Source organism: Cheilinus undulatus, linkage group 14 (assembly GCF_018320785.1).
Source record: "Cheilinus undulatus linkage group 14, ASM1832078v1, whole genome shotgun sequence".
NCBI lineage: Eukaryota > Metazoa > Chordata > Actinopteri > Labriformes > Labridae > Cheilinus > Cheilinus undulatus.
Genome location: NC_054878.1, coordinates 25522529 through 25545070, shown reverse-complemented (window position 1 = coordinate 25545070; position 22542 = coordinate 25522529). Strand labels below are relative to the sequence as shown.

The 22542-nt window shown below is 39.4% G+C and overlaps 1 protein-coding gene and 1 long non-coding RNA gene across 2 annotated transcripts in view; one reads left to right on the top strand and one right to left on the bottom strand.

Moving 5' to 3' along the window:
- LOC121521711 overlaps window positions 1-22542 on the bottom strand; it is a 60329-nt gene that overhangs the window by 24198 nt on the left and 13589 nt on the right. The window contains exon 2 of the long non-coding RNA XR_005992877.1: window positions 2999-3173. This is a non-coding gene — a long non-coding RNA (uncharacterized LOC121521711). The remainder of the gene's footprint in view (window positions 1-2998; window positions 3174-22542) is intronic.
- LOC121521710 (transforming growth factor beta-3 proprotein-like) lies at window positions 1556-20753 on the top strand. The gene is made up of 7 exons (XM_041805855.1): window positions 1556-2302; window positions 10006-10169; window positions 12908-13037; window positions 13145-13252; window positions 13683-13848; window positions 13962-14115; window positions 18207-20753. Exons 1-7 carry the CDS (start codon window positions 1957-1959, stop codon window positions 18363-18365), a joined length of 1227 nt encoding a protein of 408 aa, XP_041661789.1. The 5' UTR covers window positions 1556-1956; the 3' UTR covers window positions 18366-20753.

The window sequence follows — 22542 nt, the reverse complement described above, 5'->3', positions numbered from 1 at the left end:
GTTAAAAGTTGTAGGCTGAAAGATTTGAAAAACATTCTGATTCAGTCCTGCTTTTACACAACTTCAAAAGTCAGTCAAAAAACTGTTCATGTTTCTTAAATTCTCCTTACAAAATCAAAAAAGGGGATCTTTTATCTATATTATGCATCCTTTACAGGCGTAGTGAAATAAATCTCATTGCATATAAAACATCTGGATGCAAAAGAGGAAAACTTATACAAATTCATGTCCACACTTAAAAAGTGGTACATTTAGAATGAAAAGACCTAGTTTATGTAAAATTTGTAAATACATAAACCTCATATTCAACTAGATTTCATATACAGGCACCTGGGGATATAATCCATAGCCAAATATTTACCAAGTTTGGACATTCTATGAAATCATTCTTGCTATGCAAACTGGTGGGCAAAAGAAACATAGTGAAATACCAGACCCCATGTTTGGATACGGGGCCTCCAGTGGTTGAGTGAGCTTTGACCTAAAATAGGTCTGAGAATGTGGATAGGCTCTATGAATAGAGATAAAACAGACCATGGAGTGGGGGGGAATCAAAAAGATAAAATAAGTCAAAGGCCTGCAAATAAACCTTCAGACTTTAGTGCAGAAAAAAAGTTTCAGTGTTAGACAGCAGTTTGCAGAGGGCATGGGAAAATGTGAACTGACAGAGACGAAACTTTGGTTCTTTTGAACTTTAATGTGCTCATGTCACCAGAATGTGAAATCTGGAAGGATTTCTGTAATTTAAGAGCTGCTTCTGACAACAGGATATTTATTTTGTGGGTCTTTTTAAGAAGTGCTCCAGCAAAGGAGCAGACATGATGGACCACGCTGTGATTTATCTTTATGGATTTTTTCGTAACGTCTAGTAACAGCAATTGTCTTTTTTAGAGCTTCCATGAGGGAAAGCAGAATTCTACCCAACAACAACCTGTAGGAGGCCTTTATGTAAAAACTGAATTGACCATTTCAAACCCTCAAATCCTCCTTTCAAGAGGGGGCACAAAGGGATGCTTTTATCTTTCAGAAGGTATATAGGTAGAATAAATAAAAATATAAAATATTAAAAAGCTAGATGATTTAATCGAGTAAAAGGGAAATTTTTTTCAAATTTAATGAGTCATGCGAGTACATCAGAGAGCGCCGCTAGAGGGCGCAAGACCCAGGCCGTCATCATGCTTACAGAAATCTCGAAGTAACATTAACACCACTTACAGAAGACTTAAAAAATCTCACGAGACTTTGGAAAAACACCAGGAAATAAACACCGTATAAATACAAGAAAACGTATTTTTCTTTGATCCATACGCTTTCGTTAATGAAAGTCTTTAACCTTGAACCTAGAACTTTCTCTTCGTTCGCATGATTGACGCAGTCAGAAAAAAACAGGCGTATTGATATGTGTAATAAGTCCCAGGGGTAGATGCTGGGTCGAAGTGAGTGCTGTTGTGATTTGGACTGTCCCGGGTGTCTACGGTCCCTCCTCCATCAAACGTCAGAAAGTTTCTGTATAAAAAACATGTGAGTCCACACTGAGCGCGCTGAGTCGCTCATAGCTCGTTAACCTGCCAGTCTGCGGTCTGCCTGCTCACACAGTACACAGCGGCACGAGACGTTAATGAGACAGAGAAGAGGAAAAATACACCAAGCTGGTAAATCTTCTGGAGTGAGAATGCAAAAGAAAAGTCTGCTTCTTTCTACAGACGTATTTATGCCGGATAAAAGTCGTATATGCGGGACTTTTGTTTGAGTAAAGTCTAATGGGCGAACACAAACGTGGAATTCTGCTGATAACGACAAGGACTGTCTCACAAAAACGAACTAAGTGAGGAGTTTTTCACCATTAGACAAAGAAGAAACGACAGAAACAACACCAGGTCTCAGCTGAGTAGAAGGCAACGGGCTGACCTCGGCTCACCGTTTTAATCACCGAGCGAACCAGATGCAGAGAAAAAGATGCATCTGGGAAAAGTTTTACTGTTCGTCCTCCTTCTCAACTGTGCCACTCTGAGCTCGTCTCTGTCAACCTGTGCCACCGTGGATATCGACCATGTTAAACGGAAGAGGGTCGAGGCGATACGAGGGCAGATTTTGAGTAAACTCCGGCTGACGACTATCCCGCACTCCCTGGGACCGAGTAAGATCCCGTATCAGATCCAGGCGTTGTATAACAGCACCAAGGAGCTGCTGGAAGAGCTGAGGAGGGACCGGCAGCAGAGCTGCGGTCAGGATAACACGGAGACGGAGTACTATGCCAAAGAGATTTACAAATTCAACATGGTCTATGGACCAACCGAAAACAGTAAGTATTACACAGTATAAATATACGGCTATAGCACGTACCTTGTGCTCTTCAGCAGTGGACGGGTCAGCTGTGCGCAATTACGCACCGTGTGCCAGCCAGGCGCACAAATCTCCAAACTACAGCATGGGTTCAAGTCACCGATAAATATCAGAAATAGTTGCAGCTTGTGATTCTTTGCCTCTCTTTATCACTGGAGTATGCTGAGGTTAGTTTTTGGATAGCATTTATGCCTTATAAATAGTTTTATCTGCTAGTATAGCTTCACTAGTAGCTTGAATTCTTTGTTAAAACATAGGAATCAATATGCAAATACTCCTCATTTCAACACTTGAAATATGAACACAATATAATCATTCATAGTACACATGTGCTGCAGGATCACACCCTCACAACTAACCTGCACATTGGATCCGTTTTTTCAGTCATGCTGCCACAACATTCCTGTCCATAACACGTGTAAACAGACTTTAGTTGGAGCAGATGAGTCTGCTCTGGTTTTCACATCACTCTATAAAGCTCAAACAGGCCAGTGATGCAGCAGTGAAAAGACGTAGATACAAATAAGTATTTATGATTTATCACTAAATGAGTGTGTTTAACCACACAGTGTCAGAAGTGTCAGAAGTGTCAGGTGTCAGAGTTGAGTTATGTTCTGTGAACCTGCCATGCACATTTACTGTAGTGCTCACCAACCTGTTTCAGTCTATCTCCACTGTTCCAGGAAAGTTTCTCTCCTCCTCCTGACTGCTCTCTTCCTCCTCTTGTTGTTTTTGTCTTCCATCGAGCCCGTCCTTCTCCCCAGATGTTCCCACTTCCTTTCCAGTCAGGCCCAAATGAGAGGGACATCTGCCCAGACGCACAGGGATGCCTTCAGGACAAGAAGTAGGAAAAGTTAGCAGAGGTGGACAGGAAAGGGACCTCAGCGTTAGTCTGGATTGTGAGGATTAAGACAGAGATTAAAGCGATCCCTAAGGAGTTTTGGTTGGTGGATTACACACGCAGGTGGCCCAGGAGCATGAGATCACTTACAGATCTGCTCAGGTTTAACTTGGCTAAATTGAGTGTGAAACTGAGCCCACATTCATCCCCTTAAACCCAAATAATTCCATTGTGTTGTCATTTTATTTTCACTAGGTTACATTAGGTAACATTTCAATGCTTGGCTTTATTTATCGATGAAATATCTGATCAAGTTATCAGCAAATGCCTGTTTAGCTCACTTTGTTTATACTCGAAATGATTTGTGTTAAACCTCTATTTGGCGACTTTTTCTTCAACAAAAGTAAAAGTTCTGAAGTTGAAAACCTCTACTGAGAGGGACATGTGTCAGCACTTGAAGGAGATTCATGCAGCATGTGCTCTGAGTGAGTCTGGATTACTTAAAAAAAGTAGAATAGGGTAAACTCTGTGCGTGTAGAGGAGCCAAAGAGGGCCTCATGGTCCGGAGCAAAGCCAACACCATTGCATCACAGTCCCTTTGAAATCAACAGGTGTTTCTCAAAAGACCTATTTTCCTCAGAAATGTTCTGTTTTGAATCTAACTGAACAGCTTTGACAAAAACAGCAGACACTACAAAGTACACATGTATAGATTTCCACTGTTTCTTTATTCTTATTATCTTTCAGCCTGCTTTGGATGAGATTTGCTAGAAAACAAGGAAAAATGGGAGAAAGTCAATCCAACAGCTGCACTAACATATCAGCAGGTGCCCAAGTCAACGTCTCCAGTTCTCAGATACTTAAAATGTCGTCAAGCCAATAATATTCTCCATTTTTTACTATTTAATCATTAATATGTGGTACTGGCATGGCAGATTGTGTTCTTATGTGTCCAAGATGATCTAATACCTAAAAGTATGCATTTTAAAATACCCGATATATGCACATGCTTACACTGAGCCAGCTTAATGTGTATTTCATATGTTGGAGCAGAACACTTATATTATAGAACTGAACTCACTTTATTGTAGCAGGGACAGCTGGTGTTTCTCACATTTAAATACAATAAAGTGTCAGTGACAGAACAGAACAGAAGATTTGCTCATAAAACACATAAAAAATCCCTTTCTAAGAATCCCTTAAAGAAAGACTTTTTCAAATACTAGCTTAAAAAACAAGACTTTATCTTTACTTGACAAATAGTGACTTATCCAAAGCTCTGTTGCAGAAAGCTGTAAAGATTTTCTATTTGGTGAGTCCAAAAAGTGAAGCATCAACACACATGAAATTATTTTGAATAGGAAAAATAAAAGCAAAGCAAAAGTTTCATTTATCAAGTGAAAAATATAAATATTCTGATATATTTAAAGCTTGGTCACGTTTAGACATAAACATGATTTGGTAAGGTTTGGGGAAACGTCATGATTGGAGGTAACAAGAAGTTTGTTGTCGTGGTGACAGCATGAAGCACTTGGTTGAGAATGTCTATGGGCAGTCTATTAATTCAGTGGTTTGTTGCTTTATCCATCCATCCACATAAGTTTGATTTATACAATGCTGTCACTGTTCTAAAGCACTAAGGCTGGCCACACATTACACAGTTTAAGCACAAATTCAGGCTAGAGTTGCCCCCTCTGATGATCGTGGGGGTGTGTCTTGATTCGAGGCTGATTCATCATCCAAATAATCCTCAAGTGTGTCCTTACAGGATTATTTTACTGCTCCCTTCTACCTTGGAGCCTCCACTACCTTGAACCATAAATAGCAAACATGTTTGAAACAAGCATCTATGATTTAAGGCCATACTGCTTCCAATGTAATACACACAACAACCAATAAGAAAGCAGACTGAGTATTGTCAACAAGCAGTGCACAACTGTACCTTAATGTCAGACAGGGTTTCACCCTCATCGTTTTCCTCATTTTTAAATTTTGCTGCAACTATAATGTATTCCTGGACTGCTCGCTGAGAATTTCAATAGTCCTAGATGTTTGTTTTTATCTTTACATCTCCTTAAGCCACATAAGTTTCTGCACAGTCTCCTGGGTCAACAATCACAGGAGATCATTACTACAGATGGCAGGTGTGTTGTCTCATGGTCTAGCTTAGTCTCCTAATGTGGTACAGAGGATTATAGGATGAAAAACCTTTTGAAACTGTCCTTACATATGTGGTCTCCCTCACTGTTAAAATCATTAAAAGATTTGAAAATTGTCTAGAGTGTGGCCAGCCTAAATTACAGCATTCTTTGGTCTTTACAGTTAACTTTGACTGCTAGAGGGCTTTATGTCATAACCATTTAAATAAAATGAGTGAAATTTCTTGTTTTACTCATGAGGACAGCTTATAGTCCAGTTTATACGGTAGGGTCAAAATGATGCTTAAAGATAGAATCTCTGGCTGACATTGATTATTATTAGAAGTGCATGTAACCTATAACCAATATTTGGAGAAAAACAAGAAAAAATCTCCAAGGCACTCTCTTCAAACATTAAAATGCCTTTATTTTCACAGCATGGTCATGTGTAGAGCTTAAAAATACACTGCAATGCATTTCCGCATCAGGCCTTCTAAAGAAATTCAACTTCCTGAAGATGGTGGTGCAGCCTAACCCTAACCCTATGACATGACTTCAGTTACAGCTTATCCAGTTTCAAAGTAGGGTTTAGTATGGACTAATGCCATACAACAAAACTCACACATAACGCTGCACTATGCTGTAGGTCCAATGGTGAGTTCAATTTACTTCAGAAGCTGAATGTCGGTCCTAATAATGACACCACAGACACGTTTTGATGCAGTCCAGGTACTACGAATTGGTTGCTCAAGGTAGCTGAAGTTCCTCTGAGTTTCTGAGTTGGAATTCGGACTTCAGGGGGCCATCAGGATGAGTATCTTGGAATTTCTGATTTCTGAGATCACACCATCTCTTTCCATCTCACCATCTCACAACCAAGGAAAGCTGTACTGCCAGGCGCAATCTTTAGCTAGTAACAGTAAGCACCAGTTAGGCCCTGTCCACACGGAAACAATATACTGCAGCACGAACACACCCTTGTGGTCCGCCATTGTTGTTTTGGCCGGACCTGCGCAGGCGTCTTAAGAGAGCTACACTATGTGTGACGTAATCGTTTCAAGAAAGATGCGGTTGGCCGTCCACATGGATACGAAACGGTAGCTGTTTACAGATTTGTGCACTCTGGAACCTGTTTACAAAAAGTATTGTTTAAAGTCACCCAAAATGCCATTTCTGTGTGGATGAAACGCCAATACAACAAAAAACTTTTGCGTATACTCCTGGATTCGTCTCAGTGTGGATGGGGCCTTAGAAGCACCCTGAAATTGATGTCCTGGGTGCTACTAGTGCACAAATGAAAAAAAAATTATCTATAGACACCAATTCTTCTAATGTTTTTCTTCGAACTCTCTCAGACAGAAAATGATATTTTCTAAAATAATTCAATATATTAAGATACAGCCACCCTACAGGGTGTTGCCCCTTGTGGTTAGAGGGACATAAATTTGTTTTAATGTTGTATACTTTTAACTCTGGGCCAGTGACATCATTCTCTTTTCCTCTTCTGATGCCGGCAAACACAGACTCCCTTTTTGATGATTTTTTAAAGTAAACTGTTGACCTTTGGTGGATCTGAGGAAGCTTTGTGAACCCAAACACGTCTGTGACAGGTGAAAATGAAGCAGAAAGCTCCTGGAAGGCTGGCAAATTACTGCATCGAGAGGCTGCTCTGCAAACATCAGAAAGATTTCCTTTTATAGCATGGCACGCATACAGAATCTGGCATATGTCAATGCCTGACGCTGGGTTGTGGAGAGTCATCATGGTCAGAGAAGGGTTGGAGTCCAAAAAATTTCAGTGGCTGTGAGGATAACACGTTTTTTGATACGTAGATAGCAGTGGGGTGAAGTCATATTAACCTCAATAATGTTGCTTTTTCAATTACAACATTCATTTCCACCAAATATAGACAAAGCGTGTTAGAGTAACAGAGAGGAATTTTGATAAGGCAGGAAACCAAGTGATCATTCATTGTAGGCTGATGAATGAAGTGCCAGCCATTCAAGAGTTTGCAAACTATTCTCCACTAGAGGTTTTAAAGTCTTTTGTTAATAGAAAGTCTTGATTTATACTTGTTTTTCATGTTATTCTACTATTCTTTACACACTTTAAGCCTTATGATTAGTTATAAAGTCCCCATTGCAATCTAGTAAAATAGTAAATATTTATACATTGTATTAGGCACTTTTTCTCAGTGGAGCATGACTAAAAAAAAACATGCATCAGAGGAATCCATCTGGTAGAAATGTGCCCATCTGCTCAACCCACTCCTCCCAAAATGCCTATATGTACAAACGGTAATCTGTGCTGTGTGATGACAAAGGCTTAAATACTGGATGCTAATTGAATTAACTAAATACAGTAATCAGTTGTTTATGGCAGCATTATTGTCAGCGTTTTGATAATAATTTAACCATATTTACTTATCCTCAACTGTTTAAAAATGTAAACTTGTCTGTGCTTTATTATACAGTTAAATAGTTTTTGGTTTTGTAGTGTTGACAGACAGAGCAATTTGATGAAATCTTTATGTTCTTACACACTTTCATGTAAATATAGAAGCAGAAAAAGGAAAACCATTATTTAAAGACAGATAATTGCATTGTTTTAAAGGTCCTTGTTGACCTCTCCTTGGTAGAGCACCTTCTTGCTTTGTGTTTTTTGTGTTATTTGTGTTTATAAACAGTTCTTGAAAAGCTCTTTGTTTAAGAGGTATTCAAGTTTTGAAAATGGATAAAGGTTAAAGTTTGTTTCTGGGTCACACAAGAATGCATGGCCACATGGCAATATCGACTGATAGTTTTTCCATTAATAGTCTCTATGCAAAGTGTTTGTTGGTTCACCCGTCCTTTTACACTGTCTCAAACTGGAGATGGGCCCATCCACTTTTTTCAGTTCTGATCTGATTTCCATTTGTACTCACATAACCGATATAAAATCCAATACTTTTTTTTTTAGATCATAATTAATATTCTATTGTTTTTTGGTATTATGTGTACGCTTACACAAAGCTTTAGTAAACTTGAAACTGTATTTGAAATTGAAAGACCATATTTTAAAATGCATAAAACTTAATATTATTCCCAGTGAATTTATTTCAACTTTGTGCTGGCTTCACATAGAAACAGGTATCAGCAACAAATGTAATATTTATAAATTAAATATTTCAAACTACAGTGTACTTTAAAAACAACAGCAACAACTGTAAACAACCACAGGGAGACTGCAGCAAACCGAATATTTAAAAGTATATTACTGAATAAAAAGGAAAAACTCCTGGGCGCACCGGTAGTCGAGTGGTTAAGGCACACACCATGTACGCGAGCAGCCTGGGTTCGAATTCGGCCTGAGGCCCTTTGCCGCATGTCTCTTCCCCACTCTCGTCCCTGAGAGTGGGGAAGAGACCTAATAGGGTATGATTAAGGAATATTGCAGCAGAAAGCAACAAACGTGAAGCGGATCCTGAAAGCACTGCGATTCCTAATGTGGATGTTCACAATAAAAGCACTCGGTGAAAACATCAACTACAGACTTTTTTATTGTAAAAGATTTTTCAGAAGTACCACGTTTAACAGACACATGCGGGTGATGTCTGGGTTGTTATCTGACTTCTCTTTAGTGTTGGAGTGAAATATTATGGGTGGAGTCAGACCGAGTGGCTGTCTCATAGCTCTCTGCTATGCTAACAGTGATTGCGTCTGAATTTGGAACGGTGACATGGATTGGTGCCATCAGTCCGGTATAAAAGTAACATTAATATAATATTGGATCGGATCTGGCCCATATTCATCTCTGACATCATGAAAGTATCAATTAAAAACACTGTAGTTCTTGCTTGCAGTTTTCTGAGGCTACGGGTCCTAAGTTTAAAAACCAGTCATACAGAATGTCATCTGTCAAGATGGAACCAGCATCACTTTGTCTCTTTTTGCAAGGCTTGTAAGACGTAGCTACAGAAACTGAGAGAGATGGAGTTAGGAACAGAAAAATGGTTCAGACTCACTTTCATCACTGTGGATGGTCTCACTTTTTAGGTATCCAGGCCTGGATCTGAGTAGACTTCACCCCAAAGTCCAGTTCATTTGATCAGTATAAGCACAAACCTGCTTCAAAAGGTGGTCTGAGGCTTACTTCATGTGAACACAATTGTGCTTAAGTACAGGGAACCAGTCCATGATAGCTGTTTGGCCTATAATATCCACTGATGTGCATGGTAGTTGTACAAGTAGGACAAGGGCTATTGTTGGCTTATCAAACGTAATAAAAACATCCACAGTAGCAGGATGGACGCCATTGTCCATACAGAGCATAAACAAATGTAGGCTTGAGTGGTTGCTGTGTTTACTTCTTCTCTCGTGTTCTTGGAGGCACAATGTTAACAATGTGAAAGCAGTCCTGCCAGGGAGAGAAGAACTAAAGAATTATAACTAATTTGAAAAAGGTCTGTGATGCAACTGAATAGACCAGAATTTATCTTTAATGTTATAAGTATGTCGATGCTTCTCTCACCAGATTGGGTAGAAATTGCTCTTGTATGAGGAGGACTACAAAGGCAGAATGTGTGATTTTATCCTCTAAAGTAGGTGTAGCTTTTTGGACTGACACTGCCATTACATCTGATCCTGATAAGAATTTGAATGCTGGGCTTCTGTCAAAACTTTTATTTTGTTCTCTCTGTTCCAGATGATCTGCTCTACTGCCCAAAAGGCATCACCTCGAAAGTTTTCCGCTTCAACGTCTCCGCCATGGAAAGGAACTCAACCAACCTCTTCAGAGCAGAGTTTCGTGCTCTGAGGGTGCCAAACCCGAGCGCCAAGAGGAACGAACAGCGGATTGAGCTCTACCAGGTGCGTAAAGGTACCGTTTCCTTGTACTTCTACCAAGATCAAAGGGAAAAATCCAGCCAAGGCAACACAGGGTTTAAATGTGACTTTTCTTTGATAGATTTTAGTTATTAAATATTTTCGATTCTAGCCTGTCAGAGACATTTCTTACGTAAGGTGGTTAGTTGTTCTCCACATGATTTTGAGCCCTAATTGACTAAGAGAGCCAACAAAAATCAGATTGTGGTTGCAGGCATGGATACAGCCAGACCAAAAGCCAAAGAAGATCAACAGGCTTGCAGAATGTTTTCTGAACCAGGGCAGAGGTGGTACAGTGCTGGGAGCCATCATCTAATATGAACCTGGTTCTGGTTATGTATCGGTCTTCAACTTTCAGTACTTGCGGCGGTGTTCAACATTGACTCAGCAGTTAAAAAGAGGTTCTGTTCTGCTGAGCGATGACATGATTCAACACACTATTCTAGGCTGTATTAAAGTCATAAAGTCCCTATTATGCAAGTGGTAATATATTGAGGATGGATTGTTATTGCTAAATGGAACCCCGACGGGGACATACCTTCATGATAACAACCCACTCTCTATACATTACCCCGCTTATTACACAGCTACTTACTTAGAAAATCAGTATTTTGAAACAAACATTTGATTTTATGTCTCCCACTTAAATCTATACTTACAGCAGCACCCAAAGAAACAGTTTACTCTTCATAGTATGAACAAACATAGCTGTAGACTCTCTGCCTGAGCCCAAGGCCGAGACTGGCCTGACATAGCCTGGCCTTGACCTGGGTCGGGCAGAATACCCACCCCTCCCCTCAGACCCAGGCAATCAAAGACATCCTTATTTATCAGCATTAGTATTTTGATTGTGATAACTTTAAACAACTCCTCCTCAGTGCAGATCGACTGCACAAATTATTAGAGGTTGCCAAGCTTTGATGGTCATGTTTCTTACATTAAGAAATCTTAAAGAACACTCCAAGCAGTTTATTTACAAAACATTATATCACTGTTTTTTAATGTATATTTTCAATTTAATGAGTGGGAAAAGCTGCTAAAAAGTGGCATTGAGAGCCTCCTCTACTTTACTATTAAGGAGAGATAGAGGGGCATGCAATTATGCAAAGGTAGCGTAAAAAGAAGCAAATACTTAAATTGATCAGCTGTTCTGAATCCAGTGCAGCTCAGCTAATGAATCAAATAAGAGAAAGCCGTTCTGAATTTATCTGCCTGTTAAGAGACTAATGATCTTCAAAGAGCTTCATGTGTTCAGTGATATACGCATGTCTGCTCCTCATCCTCACTGCACTATTTATCTGTTTATCTGTAACACATGCCTCTATGTTGCACTCATTAATACCTATCTAAATTGATTTATATGATTGAATTATTTTAAAATTTAAATGCAACAGCTTAATTATTAAAGTGACAGGTTTAAATTGGACTCTGGTACATAAAAACAGCTAACAGAACTGGATGGGCCAGGCTTTAAGCGAACATGCACAGACTTGGCTTGAAATTACAAATAATAAAGACAACGAATGAACTATATAAAAATATTTTTCCCAGTTGAGTCACATTTTATAATGTTGGCTGGTTGGTCAGCCCACCCTTTCTGTCTAGACAGAAAATATTTTTGAGATTATTTTTAGGGCTGTTTTCCTCTATTGGATAAGAAAGCTGAAGAGAGATGGGGAATATAGGGAGGGTAAAATTGGGATGACATGCAGTAAAGGGCTGAGGGCGCCAATCTACAAACTGAGCCAGACTGGAACCCCCTGACAGAAATATCCTCTTGATAGCCTGACATTCAGTTTCATACAGACATGGTTCCCAAAGAATGGATCCTAACGATGATGGTGCTGGTGGTCCCAACATGCAGGATGATACTTTTTGTTTTTGCTGATGTATCTCAATATGCATCACATTATGTATTACGTACAGACATTCAGATCCCTGGTAAATATGGGTGGTGATCTCCAGCCAGCTCAAAGCTAAACCTATGTATAAAACATGTGGTTCTGTTTTTATTAGGGGTGGGTAAAAATATCAATTAATCAAAGCATTGCAATGTTTCCCCCCTCAATTCAATATCGATTCAGCAAATCCTCTGAATCAATTCACCTCCTGGCCAGTGGGGTCACTGTGCGTGTGATTCGCATTGTATGGATGGAGGCCGCACTCGACCAAACAACAACCAACCATAACCATGTTATGTGAGGTTTATCAAAATTTCCAAGAGGAAGGAAATATTATTAAAGTTTACATGCTCTTTACTTTTTCAGTGTTTATACAGAACTGGCATGTTTTTTACTTTTGTACTCCTTATGCACAAATAAGTTATTATTGTGCAAATTTTTATTTTCAAATGTTTTATTGCTAAAAAATGTAAATTGACCTACCACATATGTTCACATGGGCATGAAAATAATTATTAAAAATTTTCAACAGGTAAATTGTGTATTTCTACTTCTTACTGAATCACCAGCCCTATACCCCAATACCCAGCCCTAGTTTTATGTTTATCAATTAGGATGTTAAAGTAAGGTGCTATCATTATCCAACCACATACCTAGCATGGTTCATTATAAGTAATATAGAATAAGACTGAGAAAAGTTTGACATGTATTAGTATCTTCTCATACCAATATTCTGCACAATTTATGTTGTATTCATGTTTTTGGTTCGACATGCTATTGCAGTGAGGGAAAACTTCTCACTGTGACTTTATTACATTCCAGATTATAAGGCCAAACGAACACATTAGGAAACAACGCTACCTTGCAGCCAAGAACGTTTTGACCAAAGGAACTCCAGAGTGGGTTTCTTTTGATGTGACTGAAACCGTGCGAGAATGGCTGATGAACAGAGGTGACTGTAACTTTCATTTCTCTTCCAATTTTGTGTTTTAAAGATACATCATGACTGTAGCTTCTCTTAAAACTGACAGTTACTTTTTAAAAATTGTTTGTCATCAGGAAGTAATCTGGGTTTAGAAATCAGTGTGCATTGTCCTTGCCACACCTTCAACCCAAATGGTGACATCATTGATAATGAGAGTGAAGTGCTGGACGTGAAGTTTAAAGGTGGGTGAGTTTTATCTTCTAATGTTGGGTCTTTAACTGTTTATATCTTTGAACCATCTTCCTAACTATAATGCCTTTCTTCTGTAAGTCTAGAGGAACATGACTGTGTCTCACTTTGAATAGTATTAGGTTTAACAAAAGGTAGTGTAGATTGCTATCTTTACAAAGTGAACTGTCTCCTTTTTTGTTACCAATTTTTACCTTAGTTACAAAAAAACCCTAAACTTTTACATCAGACAAGGAGGTAGTGTTTTCTTTGTTTCTTCATTCTTTCTTTCTTAAGGTGTTTTTTATCTCTGCATTGTGTAACAGAATTACAGGGATGACTTCATAGTCAACAATTTAGCAAAACTATATATTCAGATTGAGTAAAAGAAAAAGCCACTTAATTATCGGTTTTAAGTGTAGCTAAATTGTGTCTATAATTAAGGCGTAGATGGAGATGAGGAGTATAAACGTTTGGATCTGGATCACCTGAACAAGAAAAAGGACCAGTTTAGACCACACCTCATCCTCATGATGATCCCACCTCACCGCCTGGATTCTCAGTCCTCCCGACGACGCAAGAGAGCACTGGACACAAACTACTGTTTCTCGTAAGGACAGAAAAAAGATTAAGAAATTTAGAATTGTACCAAAACCTATATGGAAAGATACTTTTAGAACATACGTTTTAGAATAGCTTCAGTGTTGTGTATCCTCATTGCAGAACCACAGAGGAGAGCTGCTGTGTTCGTAAGCTCCACATTGATTTCAGACGTGACTTGGACTGGAAGTGGATCCACGAGCCCAGCGGTTATGATGCTAACTACTGCTCTGGGCCCTGCCCTTATCTGAGGAGCTCAGATACAACACATAGCTCGGTAAGAAGACTCCTCCAAGGATATGAAATAGTGCAGTTTGGGAAATGTGCAACTATTGAATTAAAACTTTTTTCATGATAGAACTCCTAGTGGTAGATTGCTATGAGATTTCCACCAGTGGGACCTCTGCCTGCATCCAGAGTTTTTCCACATGGCCAGTATTGTGTCAATGCATTAAAAAAGACAGAAAGTTATCAGAAGCAGATAACAGTAAAAAAGACACTCAAAATTGTAATGGGAAGATCATCAGTGGGAGCCAGGATTTCATAACTGCATATTGTTTCTGCCTCTTTGACTCTCACATGAACTGTTCTGCAAACAGTTAGTTCCTGATACTTGTCAAACAAACAAAACCAGAATACTTCCTTTACAAAAGTCAGTCTACAACTCAGCAAAGACGCATGGTATCAACAAAGATAGACTTAATAGTACTTGTTAGCCATGCTTGACATTTCTACCCCAAAAATAGATACCAAAATTGCCAAACTGACCCTCTAACTCCACATAGTCCATCCGTGCAGTGATCCACATGCAAAGCGCTTTCCAGAGCAAATTGTTCCCTTTCTTGTCGATCTTTGCTTGTCTACTGCACATGCTCTGGTCTGTCTGTGGTGCCTGCCAGAATCACCACTCCAATACATCACAATGAATGGACCCCCAATTTTAAATCTCCTCACTACATCAACAGTAGATGGTATTCTGTGTGGCACAAGCCAGTGGGTCATGGAGGTAATACAGCGCCACTGAAGACAAAAAGTCAACTAATGAGGAAAACCACAGAATCTTCAAGTCAACACATCTTTTCCAGAAAACATAAATCTTTTAATGTACTCACCCAATTTAGAAGCAAAAAACAGTCACAGAATATGAAGCAAACAGTAGATTAGTTTCATAAAAGCAAACTGTTGTTTCCTTCGATATTGTGCTGCTCAAGGCTGCACTCCACTGTACATCACTCAAGAAATGCATCCAGTGGGCGACCTCCAATTTCCACGTACAGGGAACGCACCGCGAACTGCTGGCAAATCGTACTGCGGAGCAAATTGCTCCCTCTCTAGTCTATCAGAGCATTTCCACAGCTGGCGCTCCAGACCGGCAGCGGCACGTGCCTGGACCGACACTTTGCTCTGCTTCATTTGAGATACGCTGCAGCTCTATTTTCAGTGCCGGCCGCTGCCAAACCGCGTTAATACCCATCAATCAGAAAGCTCCAGAAAAGGAAGTCACAAGCGTAGAATAATAATAATAATAATAATATCTTGAATTTATATCTTGAATATTCAGTTCTTTCAAAATACGAAGGACTCCTGATTGTAAATCATCACTGTATCAAAATTACATCTCATCCTGCAGCGACAGCAAAGGGTCACTGAGAGGTCAGTGGGTCACAGTGCTACAACGGCACCATTGACGAGGAAGACTTAACTTTCGGGGATAAAAAAGCCAAAGAATTTTGCATAAAACCACAAATCCTTTAGGCAAAAATTAACCTTTTAACTTCCTAATGTACTCACCCGATGGTGGAAGCAATAATATCATGGACTTATACCAGAAAGGATGATAAATTAAGCACCAAAGGTAGAATAGTCCGCTGTGGATATGCTATTCCTGCATGAACTCGCAGTTTTCTAGTGATCTCTTCCTGCTGATCAGGGCTGTGCGCCACAGCGGAGCGCTCTAGATTCGCTTCCAGTTGCCAAGGTTGCTCGCCTTTGGTCGGACCAAACCCGCAGCACTTCGGTGCGCGGCGCAGTTGTCCTGTGTGGAAATTGTGGGTGAGGGTGCGTGCTGTTGGTTGTAGAACAGCACCGTGTGCACAGGAACACGGCACGGACAGAGTATGTGAAATTCACTGATCAGGCTTAAAAATGTTGGTCCATTAAACAGTAGGTAATCTCTGAGTTGCTACATACACTTGCTGTAGGGATGGTAAAATGTTAAATTTCCGCCAGACCTTGGTGACAAGGTTAACTTCCTGACCACAAAATTGCTCAATAATATTGGTTCAAAAGCCTTTCAGACAAACCATTCACAGATCTGATTAACATTGACATTGGTAAATTATGAGTTATAAATTATTAATTTATCTTGTACTAATTATCCATGATGAATTCTCAGTATTGCCTTAATGTATTACCAGCATGGCCTGGTGTTGATATGGCCTTAAAAAAGAATATCTCTAATTTTTTCAAGGCAAACCTGATTCACAATTTTAATTCATTTTCTTTGGTGCTTAATATTGCTACAGTTACGTAGGGAGTAGAGAGAAAGACAGATATTGTCAACTTGTTTATTGCTTGCAGAATGGGATTTTGTGTGGATAAAAAAATAGAAAAATGCTTAAATGGTCAATAGATTTAGCAAGTGATCATCCAGTTACAGTCTGTTAGGGAAACACTGTGTGGTCAGAGAACTGCCTCCACTCTTCACTGCACACCTGCTCAAATACATGTGTGTATTATGTGTGTGTTAGAAGAAGAAGAAAAAGTGAGCTGGTGTACATATGATCCAAATGTTTCTCATTCCATAAAAATGTTTCCAACCAGTTTGCCTGTACTCAACCAGGCAAAGCCTGAAGGAAGTTCAAGAGAAATCTAGATTTTTATCCTTCAAAATCTGGATTTTCCAAAAACACAGTTCATTGGTAGAATCATTTAGCTTGGTCTAATTTACAAGACGTCATTTGCAGTCTAGTCCTGACACTGATCTCAATTACACCAGGTGCTCTCAAACTTTTGGGGGCTAGGGACCCCTTACAGGGCAGAAAATTTTCCAAGGAACCCCACATAACCCTCACGCTGATTACACATATGTTAACTGCTGTTTGCTTGCCAGATGCTGTATTTTAAACTCTTCATCCTAAATACAAGCTCTTGTCCAGTTGAGTGTAGCTTTTTACTTTCTACGATCCTTTGAGCAGCCAAATAAGAAACCCTCTGTGCTTTTTCTGAGGTTGTGGTCAGGTTCACCATTCGTGTTTTCTGGTGGATGTATTCCTCACCCTTTTGTCAGAAAAAAACTTTTTTTTGTCCTTAAACTGTGCATGCTTTGTTAGCAGAAGGCGCTTTAGCTCGGTGGGCTTCATGGCTTCACATGAAGACACACAACACATTTTGGTCTTCCGTCGTTGTTCTCAATAAACCCAAACTCCAGATAGTTTTCATAATGTTTTCTCAGTTTAAATGATTTGGGCTGAGCATCACTTGATGAAGTGGACGTGCTTAAATATTTAACTATTGTTGCTAGCTGGACCTCTACCCCAAATGCATCCTGAGCAAAGTGACTGATGCATGACAAGTGATAGATTTATGTGATATGTCACAATCATCTGAGTTCTTATTGGCCCAAAGCTGACTATTGTAGGAGTCATTGCTCAAGTACGGTTGTTTTATGGTGCTGTGGTCCCTATATGTACTCATTTGATTTTTAATGACATGGCATTACTTTAATCATTTATTCTGAATTATTTCGCGGACCCCCAAGCTGTGGCTGGCGGACCCCCAGGGGTCCCTGGACCCTAGTTTGAAAACCACTGAATTACACAACAATTTAGGGCCCTAACATACACCTGGCAAAGAGAGTCTTGTTGTGCAGAACGTCTTCTGTTTTTCTACTTGATGCAGTTGCTCAGTGCTCACATTGTTGGACTATAGATTAACTTGCGCCCTCCAGGTGTGTAATTTTATTTATTCATTTTTTTCCAAATGAGGAGTGGCCAGGTGCAAAGCTGGTGTGTTCCTATCTTGAGGGTAGAAAAATCTGCTGTGCCTCACACTACCTAAATTTAATCTGAACTCTAATCCTTTCTGTGTATCTGGAGTTTTCAATAATAAACGAGGATGTGCTTTTGTGCATAAATTCAGGGAAAAATGCAAAGCTGTTTTATTTTATTTTTTATTTTTTGTGTCAAATGCATAAACACTTTTGGATCCCGACCCACCAGTGAGAACCACTGCTTTAAACAACACATTTTACGCTGTCAAAACAGGGCTCTTAATCCTTTAATAGATAATGAATGCTGGAAATCTAAAACACAATGGTGTGTAGCATTTGAGAGTGAGATTGTATGTCTTCTGTATGCTTTCCACCAGCTGCTGAGCCTGTACAACACTCTGAACCCGGAGGCATCGGCCTCCCCCTGCTGTGTCCCTCAGGACCTGGAACCCCTCACAATACTTTACTACTCTGGACGGACCCCCAAAGTGGAGCAGCTCTCGAACATGATTGTCAAGTCCTGTAAGTGTAGCTGAGGAAGATGTGAGAGGCAAAGTGGAATGGCTGGATTTTTACAAGGTACTGACGAAACCCATGCTCATTGACTTTGGACTCTTAGCTGTGACAAATACCTAAACTGACCCTGTAGCCTCATGGCTTGGATCTGAACCACTCTAGAGGTTACACCTTTTTTAAGGAAGCAGATTTGCTCTGAAACTTAAGGTCATTATTTTTGTGTTTTTGTGTGTGTTTTTTTTCTCCCTTTCCACTCGAAGTCAGATCTGGATGACACGTAGTTATTTTCATCCGAGGAAGTCTAACCCAAGCCAAATCTGATCTTGCAATTAAAGTTTGATCCTAAAATATCCCTCTAGATCGTGAAAGGTTGTCAAGACACTCCTAAAGCTTGATTGTGGAGAGCCCTGTGCAAATCTACAGTATTCATGACAAAAATGTCCAGGAGATTTTGAATGAACAATGAAAGACTGGGACTTTGAAGTACATGTTCTGCTTCAGAACTAAACAAATAATTTTGAAATTTACAGTCTCTAAATTGTAATAAGAGCCATTTTTTTTGTTTCTAGCATTTGGATGATGTTTTCAGTGGTCACATAAACCAACCATGCTCTCCTGATTGGTTCTGTCTGTCTGGATTTTACCTTGTACTTTCTGTAAGACAGTGGACACCATCTTCAAACACAAAGGAGAGAGGACAGACTTGCTGCTGTATCCAAAGCCATAGCTGTGGTCGGGGAAAAGGAGAGCAGAGAGAATGCCTGTCGGATTTGCAATGGAAAGTGAATGAACAGAAAAGTTGAGCCAAGCTGTTTTTTTTTCCTTTTCTATTTTTTTCTGGCCAGCCGGCAGCAATGGCCTTTTTTTCTGTGGTGCATCAATGAGAATAGATGGAGGAAGAAGAAGAAGAAAGAAAGAAAGAAAGTGAAAGAAGAGAAGAGGGGACCTGTATGGAAGTGAAGAACTGTGATGGAAACTAGCCCTGAACACACTCTGCCATTCACGAGAAGTCCTCATCCCAAACAGATTCAAATTATTCCTGGGACATCAAAGAATATGCTGGAAAAAGAACACGTGTTACGCAACAGGTTTTTATGAGATTTCTTTTACATTAGTAGCAGATTTGGTCTGTTATACAACTTTTCATATAGGGATTGTTTCACTTATGGGGACATAAAAATGATGTTCATCTCCCTCTGCTCTAAGTGGAAAAACTTTATTAACGTTGGTTACATTTTGTCATGACTTAGAAAGAATATGCAACTCTTTAGTCCAAGCATGTGTAAGTCAACTTGTATGAGATCCATTAAATGTTTGACCTGAATTAAAAGGAGAGTTAAATCAGAGCCCTTTCCCACCAGATGTACCAGTACCCGTACATGTACTTAGAGATTTAAAAAGCAGCTGTTTACTTGTCTTTAAACCCTCTCTTCTATCAACTCACCTGTCGCCCTTCACTCCAGCCAGCTGACAAGAAATCACACGCGTAGCCAAGACTCTAGTGTTCCCAAAACACTGAAGCCTTTCATTCCCTCTGCTCCGTCTCTGTTTGTTTTGGTGCCTTTCTACAGTGTGAAGCCCTAATGGAGCAGAAAAATGAAGGGGGGAGGGGGGACTCATAACATGATGGTGGCTGGATGTACAGTTAGACCTCATTTTCTCTTAGTGTCAGGAGAGTGATTCTGAATCCCTGTACTGTTTGACTCTCACCCAGTCTGAGTCATCTTTAGATGGCATTAAGGTGACCTTTGTGGCAGCAACTTTGTTGACTGACTTGTTGATCATGATTATTATTAAAAACACAACATGCAAAACTTGTCTGATACCTTTTTAAATCTTAAGAATCTCTTTCGTTTTGGTGCTGCATTTATTTCATAATTAAATATAACAGATCTGTTATAGTGTTTAACTCAAAATTAGGGACCTGATGGTTTTACCATGTGTGTCTACCGTGCTGAAATGTTATTTTAAATGCCTTTTTTCACAGAATGTTTTGGTTCAATATGAACATAATTTTTCTTGCTTGAATCTCACTAGTCGCACCTGTTTCCTGCAGACGTTTTTTTCTCGCAAAGTAATAAATCTAACTTCTCGTTCTCAGGGATCGTGCTTAACAGCTTTCCCAGGCAAAAAGCAATTACTTTTATGTTTAGTACATATGCATGTGCATGCATATCTTTATTGTCATTTTTTCACTAAATGGCTAGTGTAAATCACACATAAACCTGAGAAATGTATTTTACATTCAGTTACACTTAGGGTGTTAATTCTTTACCAGAATAATACTTTCTTTGTGCTCAAAGCTCCATCAAGAACACCAAACCAGTGGATAGTTTGACTTTTAACTGCACTAGGAGAAAAGCAGAGTTGTTCAAATTTTTACTAAAAACTAACACAACCAATCAATACTTTCATAGTATATTGTTGATAACAGTAGCATAAAGTGCTGTCGCTTAACAAAAAAAAAAAAACAACAAAATCAGAGTGCTACAGAGTGAGGGGAATGTGTGTCGTTATGTTCAGTCATAGTTCTTACACTGTCTTAATTGTGAAGGCTAGAGCCCTGCGTTGGACTTAATCCTGCGTTGAATATGTTCACTCGAGCACCACCATGACAAAGTTTCCTCCCTGCAGGAAAGCTCTGAGAAAACAACCACAACACTCACATCCTCATCATGACTAAAGGTGCCCCACATGGATTAGAAAAACAAAACAAAGCAAAAAAACAAAACAAAAAATGCTAGGAGCCTCAGACTGACAGCTCTCTGTAACTGTTTAATAATAGCAAAGTGAAGGTAATATTTACCATTCTTATTTACACATCACCATCATCTTCATTTTTCAAGTCATACTAAGGAATTGTTTCCTGATCTCTGGAAAGTTAATGCGTCATTAAAACTGTGCATTTCCATCAGCTCTCGCAGACAGTAGGTTAACCTTTACTCTATTTACACCATACTGTTACCATCCTCACCGTTAGATGCTTAGTGCAATAAGGCCAATTTGCTTAAAATTAATGCCCCCCCTCCCCAAATAAAAAGAAAAAACATACTAACTGCTTAATGGCTCAGCGTCTCTGTGCTAGTGTATGTGCAGTGATTGGCCTTCAACGTAATAAGGGGAGCAGTAAAGCTGTTTTGGTATGGACATTTTTTGTGGAGCTTTAATTAAACATCACACTGTTTGGCTGCATGGAGACAGATGCATATTTAAAGACGCATATTCAAACATGTTTGCGTTTTGTCTACCCGCTCCCTCAAGATTTGCATTGGGTCTTGCAGGACCTGCTTCCAATGCAGCCCTCTACAGCAGACTTGTGAGCAAGCCATAGTTCCCATCTTTGTGTTTGAGAGTGAGAGCTGTCTCCTCTTCGGCATTGAGATGGATGATGGCACAAGGCATCAAAGCATGTAATGGGGGACAGAGAGAGGGGCAGTCTAAAGCAAAAAGTGCAACAATTGAATTGTTGATCTGTACAAAATCTGTACATATTAATGATTGTTAAGGCACCAGTTTCACACCAGTACTTCCTAGAAGTTTTCTGAGAGGTATCAAGGACAATTTGAGACATTCACACAGACAGACACGTCGCCAATTATAGTAATAAGATATGTTGGCATTATTTTGCTACTGAGGGTTTGCTTGCAGTTTTTGGTAATTAAGACAGGAAGTTAAATAATATTGGGTGCCAAACACTTCTATTTTTTTGTCCTAGGTTTGAAACAGGTATCAATATCATATACCTGAGTTACTATGTTCTGTCTTAAAGTCTTGTTTTTAATCTGTGCTCTTTTATAACTGTGATGTTTTCATTTTGAGCTTCAATGGGATGGTGGATGTAAATGAGCTCCAAGCTAACTAGTACAGCTTCTCAAATTGCAACACATGTTTAATATTGTACATTGTCCCTTTGTAAATAAATTAAATTACATTTCTCAATGACCTGATAATTAGGTTGTACGTCAGGTCTGGCCTCTGGCATCTTCCCTGCAAGTCACTCCCCACTTTCTCATTCCTGTTTCTCACTCTACCCACTGTCTTCTGCTGTGAATAAATGTATACAAATTCTAACTATACATCTTTTGAAAAAAGTATAAAAGTATGATTTTTACCAGAATCATAATGAACTTTAAAGTTCTTGCATCTTGACAGTATCTTAAGAAAACTAAATTCCTTACACTTCGTCCATAAATGACA

Coding starts and splice junctions, on each gene's coding strand:
- LOC121521710 (XM_041805855.1), top strand. CDS start 1,957: ATGCATCTGGGAAAAGTTTTACTGTTCGTCCTCCTTCTCAACTGTGCC. Junction 2,303..10,005: donor CTATGGACCAACCGAAAACA/GTAAGTATTACA, acceptor TCTCTGTTCCAG/ATGATCTGCTCTACTGCCCA. Junction 10,170..12,907: donor AGCGGATTGAGCTCTACCAG/GTGCGTAAAGGT, acceptor ATTACATTCCAG/ATTATAAGGCCAAACGAACA.